This window comes from Anas platyrhynchos, chromosome 1, assembly GCF_047663525.1.
Source record: "Anas platyrhynchos isolate ZD024472 breed Pekin duck chromosome 1, IASCAAS_PekinDuck_T2T, whole genome shotgun sequence".
Lineage (NCBI taxonomy): Eukaryota > Metazoa > Chordata > Aves > Anseriformes > Anatidae > Anas > Anas platyrhynchos.
This window is the reverse complement of record NC_092587.1, coordinates 190,785,920-190,800,089: the sequence shown is the minus strand read 5'-3', so window position 1 is coordinate 190,800,089 and position 14,170 is coordinate 190,785,920. Positions and strand designations below refer to the sequence as shown.

Sequence of the window (14,170 nt, the reverse complement as noted above, 5' to 3'; positions counted from 1 at the left end):
TAAAACCTAAATCCTGTGAATCACAAACTGCTGTGAACATGGAATAGTCACTGTGAACTAATAATAGAAAAGTCCACAAGGTGCCCTGGGTACGTACCCTGTTTTTTACAAGTGTGTTTCACTTTTGCCGTGGAGACAAGGGTAGACAGAATAGGGCTTTGTGTCACCATCACTGGGGGTTTAAGGAAAAGTTGGATGTGGTACTTAGGGACGTGGTTTAGTGTATAATATTAGTGGTAGGGGGGCAGTTGGACCAGATGATCTTGGAGGTCTTTTCCAACCTTAATGATTCTGTGATTCCTGCTCTTAGAAGAGCAATGTCAAAGAAAGCAATGCATGAGAGGAGAATGCCTAGGTCCGAAGGCAAATTCTCTTCCCAGTGATCCACACTTTATTAATTAGCTCTCTGCTCATCTTTCAGGTCTCTTCCTGCCAGAAGTCAGAAAAATAATATCTTAATAGTCTTGTAATTAATTCATTCAGCTTGGGCTTACATTTGTGTTACATGTTTCTGTGCTCTGCAATTTCATCCACAGCAGGCTGACACTTGTGCTGTGGAGGATCAAACTCTGGTAGCTTTAAAAGTCTACCTTTATCATCTACCACAGATTTTGCCCTGCTACCTGATTAAAGCAAGAAATGCATGCCATCTGAAACAGCAACCAACCCTTTGGGCAACATCCTTCTTCAGCAGAATAAATATCTGCCTGATTTTTCAGACCAACCTCTTCCACAAAGCTGCTGTTGTGCACCTAGTAGTTATATTAAACCCCACTTACCCTTGTTATTACAATACATATTCAGTAACATTGTCATACAGTGGGCGTAACATATAACTGGGTATGATAAAATTCCTTCCAAAGAATGGAAGTTGAAAATAATGGGTGTGGTTTTTGAAATAAGAATAAAGATTATTATTAAAATCAGGCAAAAGGAAGCACTTGAGTGAAAATGATTGGAGGGCTGAGGAAGGTTTAATTTTTCCCCTAGGATAGCTTAATAAAACCTGCAATTTCCCAGAAGCCTAGTGAGCCATGGAGACCAGCTTCTCTCACTTCGCATTTCCAAAGGCAGGTATAGAGCAGGAACTAAAACTCTCCTCAAGTCCAGGGAACTGTCTCCAGAGCTGGCTTAGGCTCTCCATTTCACTTAGCTTTGCCCTGAGACGTGCAGCTCTAAAGGCTCCCCAAAGGAGTAATGATGCCCAAATGTTGGTAAGCCTGTAAAACCATTGTATTGTCTTCTTCAACCATTTTTAGTCAAAATATTTCTTAATGAAGTGTTTCTTTTGTGGAACTGTTTCAGATTTTCTTTTTCTTTTAACACAATGAAATTAGTTATTTGAGGCTATCCAGCCTGAAGTAGGATATTATATACCTTCCAGAGGCTGATTTAGACATTAGGTACAAGGCGAAGTTGCTAGGAGACCACAGATGGAGCTAGGAGCATTGCAGTAACACCGCAGCTATTCATACACGGCTGATGAGAATGCCTGCATCAGCAGTCATCCTTTCAACAACTTAAAACAAAGCAGACAACCTGTCACTGCTTACGTAAAGATGCACATTTGGTGAGGACCACTAGGTAGCACGCCACAATCTAAATTAAAACAAGGCAAGACACACTGAAAAGGATTACACAGATAACACTCACTGGAGTACTCTCCTTCATTGTATGTTTGGGAATGGCTGCTTCATTTAGAAACTCATAAAAAGCATATATTCAAGCAAATGTCAGTACTTTCACTCTACTTGTGTTCTGGGCCCAACTGCCATATTACCATAATGCAAAAGGGAACACTTAATGAGCAGGCAGAAGATGCTACACACACTAAAACTCACTGCCCATTGCCATGTGTCCTTCTCACCGTGGGCATGAACAGCACAGAGAGACTTTTTGTCTCTTCGCACCTTTACTCAGGAGCCAGAGTTCATGCTTACTAATATTTACCACTTCAGAAGCAGAGATCAGAGGTTTATCAAAATGAGGCTTTCATTGTTCCAGTCACTACAAAAACAGGCATATAAACAGACAACACAAATTAAAACTAATGCAGTGGCATGGCTGTAAAGTCAGACAACTTAGACGTGCTGCAAAGCATTAGCTCTCACCTATATTGTACGTTTAGGAAGTTCAAGTATGGAATGCCTGGAAAACATCTAGAATTCAAATGGGAAGGCTGTGACTGAACAAAGATTTGAACCTGTGTTTCAGTCCATCTCCCTCCATTGGGATCATCCATATATCTGAGAGCATATTAGCCTGCTCACCCTGCAGGTAGGACTTACTTGACAAACATACATTCAAATATTTCATTATGAGGTAGACACTGAAAGCATATCAGATAAGTATAGACTAAAATACCTATATTCTCTCCTTTTACAGAGGGAGCTATTTTGATGCATTTTCCTACACTGTCAGTGTTTGAAATTAGATGAGGTTAATCCCAACCTCAATATGAAAATCTCCCTCTGTCATGCTGTTTTTCTTTTGCTAGCTGAAAGACAAAGACAGGCTCTTGTGTTAATAGTGCGACCAGACTACATTGTTTGAGCGTGGTTTATAAATCCAATAGAAAAACAGGTTTGGCAATGCACATCTGAAAGTTAGAAGTTGCAAACGCAGCATATCTTGATAACAAAGAAACAATTGAGCCAAGGACTAGACTATGTGCCTTGCAATCCCAGTGAATACAAGGTCCCACCTACTTCACCTGAGAATTAATTAATCCAGTTGAAGCCAGCATCAGCTAGAAAACCTCCTCCACTTTAGATTATTTCGTGAACTGGTTGTTAGCAGGTAAACAGACAGAAAACTGAGGGTATGTGTTTGCTTCAGTTTCTGATTAAAGCATTTACAGGCCTAATTCTCATGTTATTATTAACATGAGAATTTGAAATATACATGACAATTTTCTGCTGTAGTGGAACACTTTTCAAACATCTTTTAAAACATGTTGTGAATTAATTTTCAAAACATGTTTTGAAAAACTGTATGTTTTAGTTAAGATCACCTGTATACAACAATTCCATATAACTGCAGTTATTTTCTCCAGCTTCATGTAAGTCATTCATTTTCCTCAGTGTGTTCCCAGTTCTATATCTCTTCACAGCCCTACTAGGACCACCTTCACACAGTGGAAAAAAAAAAAAAAAAAAAAAAAAAAAAACTGTCAATCTGACAGAATAACCTCTTGTGAAAATCTCATTAGTCAAAACTAGGTATGTTCTGCCAGACCAGCCCTTTTAACAACAAACTGCAGAGGAGACCTTTCTGTGTCTTTAGGATACACACTGCTTATTAAATAATTGGGCAGGATTTGAAGCATGATAAAAAGTGATGCCATTGATAATATCTGATAGGTTTAAACACATTAAACGAGATACGCTTTGTGACCTTTATCTCTAAAGGTTTATGCTCTGGAGAATTCTTCTTACAGCATTATCTCTAGCTATTAAAATTAACATGCTTCCACTTTATCTGAAGAAATACAGTAAAATATGAAGAATATCATAAATTCAAGTAATGCTCACTTAAATGTAGGAGGGAATTTTAAATCAATATTTTCAAACTACAGTCATGGGGTACTACATATAATTAGTGGTGCAGATGCTAAATCATATGAGAGCTTCTGGACTAAAATACATTTTGGCAAAAGGATAAAAACATATATCCAATTCTACAGGCAGTGTCAGAGCCAGAAGTCCTTCTTTTGTACTAAGGCCTTAGCTCATGTTATAGTAATGGGATTTTGCCTCAAATAGAACTGAGTAAAAAATATGGTATCCTCCATCACTCACAGGAGAACTGTCAGCCCATTTTCCATTACAAATATTTCTTTCAAAAGAGCAGACTGTGTTACAACACTGATGATAGGACTTGCGGAGGCTGCTATAATATAGCCCACTCACTCTCTCTGCAAAATTTTTTTCATTACTGTGCAAATCACAGGCTATTCACACTGGTATAAGGAGTGCAGGCCTGGGGTCTTCATTCTGTCTGTGTATTTCCACTGCCCTTGGCTATGCTGGAAGTGACAAATGCCAGAGTACGTCAGCTGCATGGTGCCCTCATCAGCACACTAGGAGCTCTAACTCACAGGGTGAGACCAGGGGCTGGATATAAAGCAGACCTGCTTCTTATATCTTGTCACCATCCTGAGGCCCATCAGTGTTTGCTAGTCACACAGGTCCTCTGTCCAATAAGGGACAGATTTTTCATAAAGTCTCCAATGAATACTTTCAAATGATAACTGTGAACCCAGATAACAAACCCCATTTGATTGTCTGCTAATGCACGTTATGGGTGAAAATCTTATCCTAAATTCTCACTTATGTGTTATAGTATTGTAAATTCATTCATTTACTTTTTCTCCCTAACTTCCCAAGTCCCTTTCTGGGGATGTGTAATTGTCATTCAATAAGATGTCAATAAAGCTGTTATCACAGGGGATGATCATTTCAAGCCATACAAAAAGTAAACATTTACATTATGGCAAATTCAGTCCCGAGATGACAATGAAATATATTCATCAAAGTAATTTAGAAAATATATATATTCTGTAAAGCATAATCATAAAGCCAGATGTATCTAATCGAGTAATCATCAAATAAAAAGCACTACATTTCGTAATTGCTGTTAGGCTTCCCTAGAGCTGAAATCTTTGCAAGCAGGACAACCCGAAGAGATTCCTAACTCGAGTCTGCCTTAAAAAAAAAACAAAAACAAAAACATTGCCTGTGTAAGAAATTGGCCATCTTAAATGTGCATCATGATCAGTCACACCCCCAACAAGCTGAGGGATAACTTCTGAACTCATTTTCCATTGCTGAACTCAGAGAACTTAAACAAGAGGTATGCCTCTGGAAAAGAAATCCAGTGCAAACACCAAGACTAGCGTGTTTACTTCTTATTAGAAGATGCAGTCAGAACAGAATAACTGTTCTATAATAGTCTGCCTATTAACAGAAATCAAATTTCAAGTTACTGTGGTGTCACATATTATATAAAATGGCTGAGAAAAACTTCCTCCTATTCAGTCCAGGTTTATCAGCCAGTTTTGTGGGGGGGAAGAACTTGAGAAGACTGTTACTTACTCCTGAGATCAGAAGGTCCCTTATTTTTAGGAATTATGTTTTGAAAATTTGTCTCAGAGTTGGTGAAGTAATTGTTGTTTTTTTGTTTTGTTTTGTTTTATTTTCAAAACAGCTAGTTAAACCACCCTGAAGAATGAAGGCCACAGTTGTTCATGAAAACTGTCAAAAATATCAAAAAGAGAGTTCAGCATGAGGAAAAGTGCCCTCTGATTTCAAGTTTTCAAATATCTAAACACTGAAACAGGCTTTTCAATTAAAAAAAAAAAAACTGCATCAGTATGCTATATTTGGAACACTTGGCAAAGACTCAAGGAATGTAAATTGATCTCAGTAACATGAGTCGCAGATATGAATTAAGGTCAAAATATAGTCAAAACACTGCACTTGTTTTGACATCTATATCAATAGGACCAGTTCAAAGTAACCACATTACAATACATTCTAGTTCACTGTTTAGAAGTGAGACCATTTTATAGCTCACGGAGTGTACTTCACATCTACTGTTATATAATAGTTAATATATTAACTATTTTAATGGTGAGGCCTAATTGTAAAGTCTGTGAAGCAATAATTTTCCTATTAACGGTCCTGAGCTGAGTCTATCATAACATTTACACACACTTAGGGGTTCCTTAAACTTCAGGTGGATTATGCACATGGTGTATTTGTTAAGAGGAGTCTGTGGCACAATGGACACCTTCACAGTTTTGTGAAAAACTAATGAATACAGGGGCTGCTCTATACAACTCAGCATTGGCTGGAAGTTAGTCATGCCAATTCAATTTAGAAGTAGTGCATACACTTAACTGTGACGATCATTGACATAATCAGCAAGAAAACTATGCATTATTTGCCATTTGTAGGAGGATTCATCTGACAGAGTGTAGAAGCTTTCAGTGTAGACAGCCACATTTAGGCTAGGTCTACAGACTTCCCTTACAGACAACTGAGAAAATACACAGTTTTAGGGTGTGATTCATCTCATACAAGAGCAGATACCTAAAGTAGGACAAATTAGAGTAGACTTCTCCAAAAGTCCTTATTTCTATAGTTTTTATGGAGTAGAAATCCAGGTGAGAGGAATCCTAACCCTTATATATTTAAAATCTAATCAAGAAGCCTTTCTAAATGATACATTTTTTTAAACATGAATTAGCAGGCTCACCACAAAGGCAACAATAATTTCCTAAGCTTTTGTCACCCTGGAGATGTGATTAGCTGGTATCACCAGCCCTGCAGCTTTGAAATCACTCACACTTAAAACTGAAAACAGGATAACTAACGCCCACTGAGGACCTTCTCAGTACCTCTACTTTCAGCATAAGTTTTGATGAACTGATAGTTCTGAATTCAAAAGGAAGTTCATTAGGACTTTTGAACATATGCAGTTATTCTTAGCACTTTCTTTTTTATGCATGCATATTTGCTATGCATTGTCTTCGTATTCTTTCTTTTATAGGTTTTCTTATGCAGTCACTGAAACCACAAATAATTTTCCAAAAGAAAAATGACAGTAGAAATGAAAACAGCCACAAACTGTGAGTCTAAGAGTAAAATATACACCTTAAAAATTTCCCTATGATTGCAGGAATCATTTGTAAGAAAGTAATAAGTTGGAGAGGATCTGGAAGGCAGTGTATGACAGTTTAGATAGAATGTATTAATCGGTTATACTCATTGGAAAAATGGAGAAATCATCAATCTAGAAAATCTATTTTGATTGGAGTAAATGAATACCAATTTCATGAATTGGTAAATGATTACCTACATCAAAACTTAAAATGTTATCTCTTCTTCAGTCTTTAGAAAATATTTGTCTTTTAATGCGTGTTCTGTGTTTGATAAATGCCCATGTAAACTTTTCCAGAATTTTTGTTCCACATCCATAGTCCAAGGCATTTTTACAAAAAGTTATGTTTTTGGATATGTGGACATTTTGCAGTAATCAAATAAATATTTTCTTCTGGAATTAAAAATAAATAAATAAATAAATAAATATCAACCAAACCATCAATACTAAAAAATGGAAATATTTAATCCAGAACTTAATATATTTTCATTTTAGTATTGTGTTGCTATATTTCATAGAATTTCTAGCTTAGCTGAGTCATGTCCACACTCTCCTTTCTCCTTTCAGAGCATAACAATTCATTTAGATTAAAGCTCTCTTGATTGAACTCTTGACACATAAAAAGAGTTCAAGTAATATAGTTCAAGATTTGATTTAACTAATAGAGAAAGGTTGGAACTTAGTAATATTCTCATTGGTCAAGAAGCATCTCAGCAGCACTGAATATTTGAGTTTTATTTATTTTCTGTCAAGTTTTAAAACCTCAAAATGTCTTTGAATTCTTGGAGAAAAAAAAAAAAAAATCCATGGTTGCAACCCTCATTTTTAATAGATAAAAGAAATTGCAGTTTGCAAAGTGCAACTCAACAATGATATAAATTATCCCATGGGAACTCTGTCCAGCCTTCTTATCCAGCTACATGTGGCTTTTGTTATAGGCTTTAGACAGTGTTGAATTATTGTTCTAAATAATCCCTCCATTTCCTCTGAAAACAAAAAGTTTGTGTTAAGGGAAGAACAATTTAACCAGAAACAGGAGTGAGTACACATAATAAAGACAACATGTAATCCAAACCTTGTAAAAGAAATGCATGGATTTTTTTCCCTGCTGAATTTCTATCTTTCACTTCATTATTAATCATTCCAAATGCTAGCAACTACAAGGTCAGTGCAAGATCAAAAGCAGCAGAACAGCAGAGTGGAACTTTAAAATAATACAAAATGGACATGTTTTTCCACCTCCTGCTACCTCCAATATCAACTAGTATGAAGAACTTGAGTTGTATGGGAAGGAAGTACATTATCACCAAGAAAGAGCAAGCAGTCTACACACTCTTTTATTCAGATCAACTATTTATAAAAGAGACATGTGCCCCTCAGAGATGCAGAACTGAGTGCCTCCACAACAGTGCTAAAGTTCAGATCAGGAGCCTACTTCTGAAATGTATTTCAAAATGTCATCACGTTTTGGCTTGTAGCATGGGACATTCCTGAAACATGTGAACTATCTTCTCACACTAAACTGAACCAGAAGAAAGGCTCCAGGAGTGCACCTATTTGTGTATAATGCTACAAATAAGCATATGACAAAGTGACATCTAGTCCAAAGTAAATCCCTACATTTACCAAAATGTGCATAATGTACATTTTAGGTCTCTGCTGATTTTGTGTCATCTGCTGTGTTTACTAAAGTAGCTGTGATTGTTGATGGACACCATCCACTTTATATGATCATAAGAAAGACTGTTAAATCTTAATGCAATTTCAAATTCTCCTGGCAGTAGATTTCTACCAACAGAAAACAGTGGAATTAATCAGGCCAATTTACCACTGACTAGCTGAGAATAAAGAACAAAGGGGTTACCTTAATAGGACTCCCATCTGGAGTGAGGACCTCTTCTGAAAGCTCCATCATCTTCAGTGCCATCAGGGCAATGGCTTTAGCATGACTAAGGCTTTTCTTATGGAGCCCTGCCGCAACGCAGTACGCATCACCTATTGTTTCCACCTGCAGCAATCAGACAAATCAAATGTTAAAGTGTGATAATGAGAAGAGATCGCTACCATTAGTTATCTGCAATCAAACAGTATTGCTTAAAAACATGTGAGCAAAACATCCATAAAATAAGCAATTAGACAACGGAGCATAATTACCTGAGTTTGCAAACAGGTGCAGTCAAAACCTGACAAGCAGTTGCATAGTGGTTCATCAACATTATAAACAAAGAGGATCATTACGTCTAGAACAATGTATGCCATCAGCTGAAATATGACATTTTCCCGTAGCAGTAATGCAGAAAACTCTATTTTCCTAAATGAGAAATTGCTTGCAGCTTTGGTTGGCACTATTCTGGTTGAGTTTGTTGTTTGGTAAGAATAGTACCACATGATTATAATTCATAATTATTATTTGCTCTGCTAGAAAAGTACATTAGGAAGAGAATTAGGAGAAGCAAAATGTCACCATAAAAAACAGTCGACAGTCTATGACTTCTCATTAGGAGGGAGCTCTTTCTGGTGTAGGGGAGAATTTAAAAATAGATGTTATTGCTACAGACTTCTGACTGCATCTGCCTCTGTTATTTTCAAATAAGAAATGCTGCCTCTCTCTACTTTGCGGGCAACCTAACTGTGAATTCCCTACCTTCAGGCATCAAGTTCAGCAGACTGTTCCCTCTGGTCTCTTCAGACAGGCCTTACCTATCTCTCATCCTTGATTTTCTTTAAAAAAAGCTGTCCCTCAGGAGGAAAAAGGAACAAAGGAAATTACAGAAGCCCTCTGGCTTTGGATGAAGGAAGCTTGAGAAACATTGATGCCCTTGAGTTCCGCAGCTTTACTGACAGCATTGTGTTTTGTAGTTTGCATCATGCTCCACACAAAGTCTGTGAGCACATGCCCAGGCAGACTCGGCCCTGAAGGTTTAGTTTGTTTTTTGCTACATAACTAACCTGGCTTTCACCCTGCCCACAACACTACAGGAATGACAGAAAAGGTTTTAGCGAAGATTAGGGTGAGAAAGAAGCATGCATTAAGCAAGGAGATACTCAACAAATAAATACAGATGATTCTTCTTTCTGCGGGGACTCTACTAATAGTAGTAGACCTGGACCTTTGCAGATTAATTTCCAGTGTTGAGAAATAGAATTAAAGGTAATATCTTGAAATGTAAGCATTTATATGTAAATGTGTCCAGAGCAGGAATCTAGAACAGCAGTATGAGCAAGTCAGAAACCGTTACAAGCCCATTGCCAAGTTTGATTCCTTAGTCTTTCCTGGTGATCATACAGGAGGATTTACAGCAGAAGCTCAGGATTCCTCATGACCCGAGAGCTGAGGCATCTGCTAGCCATCTTCACTTTTAGAAGCTCCTAATAGTACTTGCATGTAGAAAAACATGTGGGAGCAATCAATACCCCTGTCTGTCTGCCCATCTTACCCAGTCTATATGTCAGGATCTCTGTCCATGAGAAGCAGAGACTGACAAATCCCTGCAGTTTAGGTCATCTTTTCAAAGATGTATGGATGGGTAAGCACAATACAATGAGTGGGTGAAAAATGTACAAACTGGAGAATAAAGCACATGATCACAATAAGAAAAAAAGTATCAAGATAAAAAACACACTCTGGATGGATAAGAAATGGATGGTAAAAATTTTTCAACCACAGAAGAAAGAATCAACAGAAATCCAAATAGATGGATGTTGTCAACCTTAAAATTGTGGATGAGCATAACCAGTTTGAACAGAAATTAATGTATTCAGCTCTCTCACAGAGAGCTGAATCTAGGATGACAGATACAAAAAATGAAATACAAATTTTACTCTTTGTTGAATGACTTAATTTCAGAATGACCTTTCCACTAAAGTTTGTTGCATTACACCACTTTAAGTAAATATAGATCTGAGACCACATACTGTTCCTGCAATATTCAGGCAGACCTACTTATTTTGTTAGCATCTTCCCCTTCAGAAATTTCCATAACATGTAAGCCAATTTAACAGCCAAATTGCAGTCACAGAATGAGTAGTATCATCAGAATTGCATCATATATATCAGAGTACTACCAGGAAAAAGAGAATCCAGCTGCCTCATTTTAACTTTACTCTGAAAATATAAATTATAATAGTACCACTGAAGGATACCCTTTAAAGTATATGTCCCTATGATACTCCTCTGACAAAAATACTGGAGTACCAGGGGAATGATTAGGACAGCTGAGACTGACCTGCTAGTTAAGGCCAAATGTGATGATTACTGATAAGGTGGTCCAATGTTTTACCATTCTGTAACTGGTTTCAGTCTCTACTAAGATTTTCTCTGACTAAGCATTTAAACTGGAATTTCCATGCTAAATCTTATCCAAATTTTAATCTTTGTTCAGTCCTCTTTCAAAATCAGGTTAAGCAAATTTTCCATTTCTCAGTGTTTATTTTTTTTTCACAATTATTTCTCAAAAAGCTCCATGACTTCTTATAATTCCCTAATTAGAGTAAATGTCAATAGCATTAGAAGAAACGGAAGGTACTACTCAATGCAGCTAAAAATAGCAGCCTTCAGCTCTACTTAATGTTCTTCAAGATGACTGTAGAATCATAGAATAGTTTGATTTGGAAGGGACCTTCCCAAGACCAGGTTTCCCAACGTTCCATCCAACCTGACCTTGAACACCTCCAGGGATGGGACATCCACAGCTTCTCTGGGCAACCTGTGCCAGGACCCCACCACGTTCTGAGTGAAGAATTTCCTCTTTATATCTAATCTAAATCTATCCTCTTTTAGTTTAAAACCACTCCCATTTGTCCTATCACACCACCCCCTTACAAAGAGTCCCTCTCCAGCTTTCCTGTAGGCTCCCTTTAGGTACTGGAAGGCCACTGTAAGACCCCCAGAGCCTCCTCTTCTCTAGGCTGAACAACCCCAGCTCCCTCAGCCTGTCTTCATAGGAGAGGTGCTCCAGCCCTCTGGTCATCCTCGTGGCCCTCCTCCAGACTCGCTCTAACAGGTCCATGTCCTTCTTGTGCTGGGGGCCCCAGAGCTGAACGCAGGGCTCCAGGTGGGGTCTCACAAGTGCAGAGCAGAGGGGGACAATCCCCTCTCTTGCCCTGCTGGCCTTGCTGCTTTTGATGCAGCCCCGGATACGGTTGGCTTTCTGGGCTGCAAACACACATTGCTGGCTCGTGTCAAGCTTATCAACCAGCACCCCCAGGTCCTTCTTCTCAGGACTGCTCTCAGTCCAATATCATGCTAATCAAACTAAGCACAGTAATAAAACTTCAAAGGAAATCTCTACCTGATGCTAAACTAACTTCTGAGATTTTGGCTTTGTAATATGAATATTATAATGCATTAATATATTTGATTGTCATATCCTTCTAGACAGGTACACAGGCAAAGGTATTTTGCTACTGTAACCATGCAATAAGTTGTTTCTTTTAAAAAACAAAATGTCCTCTGTTGAATATTTCAGCCATTTTTTGCATATGGTTGACAGCTTTACTTTATTAAGATTTAGTATATTTTAGTTCCATTTAAAGATTTTTTTCTTAAAAGTCTTAATATTTCTAGGCATTCATTGACAGCTTGGCCTACCATTAATCATTTTTCATCCTTTGTGACTAATTTACACTCACTTCTGTCAGCCTCACTGGATTTTTCATAATTAGGAAATAATATATATTATAACATAGAAGAGAAGTGAAGTTGAAAATAGATGTCAAAATTAGACCAATCTATAAAAAATACAGGATATAATTTTTATATTTAATTAACAATGAAAGAAGCCAGTAATCATTGCAGCTACTTACACTGCTATACAAAGGTCTTCTCTCAAGCCTGCTGTAACTCCTTGCCAAATCATTGAAAATGTCCAAAGGATTTTTTGTCAGGCCCCACAACACATCAAAGATTAAGATTCATAAGTAATTGAAGTAGTTGTGTGCACTCTGCAGTTAAGAAACTGTTTCTTGATAGATATGCTCAGGCTGCTGAACACTGTATAGTGACAATGCGTAAGACTCACTGCAGATATAGTTTGCAGGTTACAGATATGAGCAGTACATTTTATAGAGATTGAGCTCTACAGTAATTATCTTACAGTCACTTACTTATCCTTAATTCATATGGATTTTAGATGGAATATGATTTGCAGATGAACCTAGGAGCCCAGCAGGCAGAATATCATTTCTCCAATAATGTTAGCAGAGAACAGAGGTTAATAGACTGTCCCTGGGGCAACTCCAGTGGGTCTTTTCTAACTACCAGGAGCTAAACCTTCTGTTACATTAACTGAAAAACTGGAGGTTGTAGCTAAATGATGTCCCCCTGGTATAAAGTCAGGGTGTTGATTCAGTGACAGTTCAGAAGGGAAAGTGTGGTACTTTTCCTCATGAATAAATGAAGGTGCACCAGGAATTACATATATGAACTTCTCAAAGCAATGAAGGCTCTGAAGTGTCACACATAATTTCACAGTCTTATACACACAGTGGGAGTGGGGCAAAAGATCATTTTGAAAGCAAAACCTGTAATGGCAAGTGTAATATTTTCATCTAAAATACTGAGGAATCACAACACTCAAAGTAATCTTACTAGCACCTTTTTCAAAGCACAGCTAGGAAATAAGCATCAAAAATGCAATCTTGGTGGTCACTCTTGTGCCAATTCTGATTGCAAATTCCTACAGCAATCACAAAAATTTAATGCATTGAAAGAAGCAGGTGGAGGGAGAAGTGGCTTTAGTTGTAGGCCTGTCTCTCTCAACAGGTTTACTGTAAAAGCTTAACAGATAATTTGGATTATAACTGTTACAATGGAGTGCTCATCACCTTGTTTTTATTAAAGAGCTGAAAGTAACGTGTGTGTTTGGGGCAGGTGTTCCTTTTTTATGCATTACACAATTAAAAGAAGATTAACTATGCACAAAAGAATGGGAATAAAAGTTCAAAAATTGCTGTTTTATTTCATGAAGAACATCTACCTTTAGTGACTTGTCCCTTGCAGATCCTTTATCTTCCTCTGAAGGGTACTGGTGTACTATTGTTCCTATCTCCTACATACTCACAAGTGTGTTTTATACAAGTGTGTATTATATCACTCCATAGTAAATATCTACAACAAAAGTAATCACCCTAAAATAATCCATGCCAGTGTCTCTACAGACTGTTACAGTCTCTTTTTCCAAATAAATAAATAAATGGGAAACAAAAAGTCATCTTGACTTCACTTTAGAGGTAAACACAGTTGAAGTATCGTCTTTACCTCAAATTGTCATCCAGAAATAAAAGCCCTCAATGTAAGTCGCACTACTGATTTTAGTTAATGCTGGCTGGCTGTTTGAGACAAAACTGACTGCTAAGGGAGCCCTTATCAAGCCAAATTAATTCAAGGAACATTCATACTTCAGTACCTTTCGTTTATATTACTGTATTACACCTATAGACTTTAATACTCAAGGCCTATTTACAGCAAATTGATTGGTTCTGGTAGGTGACACTGTCTATACCT

The 14,170-nt window shown here is 37.5% G+C and overlaps 1 protein-coding gene across 2 annotated transcripts in view; it reads right to left on the bottom strand.

Annotated features, from left to right (window-relative positions):
- GUCY1A2 (guanylate cyclase 1 soluble subunit alpha 2) overlaps positions 1-14,170 on the bottom strand; it is a 172,683-nt gene that overhangs the window by 54,609 nt on the left and 103,904 nt on the right. For both annotated transcript variants that reach the window (XR_005264040.2, XM_038175780.2), the window contains exon 6: positions 8,531-8,674. Coding sequence is in view for 1 of the 2 variants with exons in the window: in XM_038175780.2 (XP_038031708.1) it covers positions 8,531-8,674 (144 nt within the window). In the remaining variant the exon portion in view is untranslated. The remainder of the gene's footprint in view (positions 1-8,530; positions 8,675-14,170) is intronic.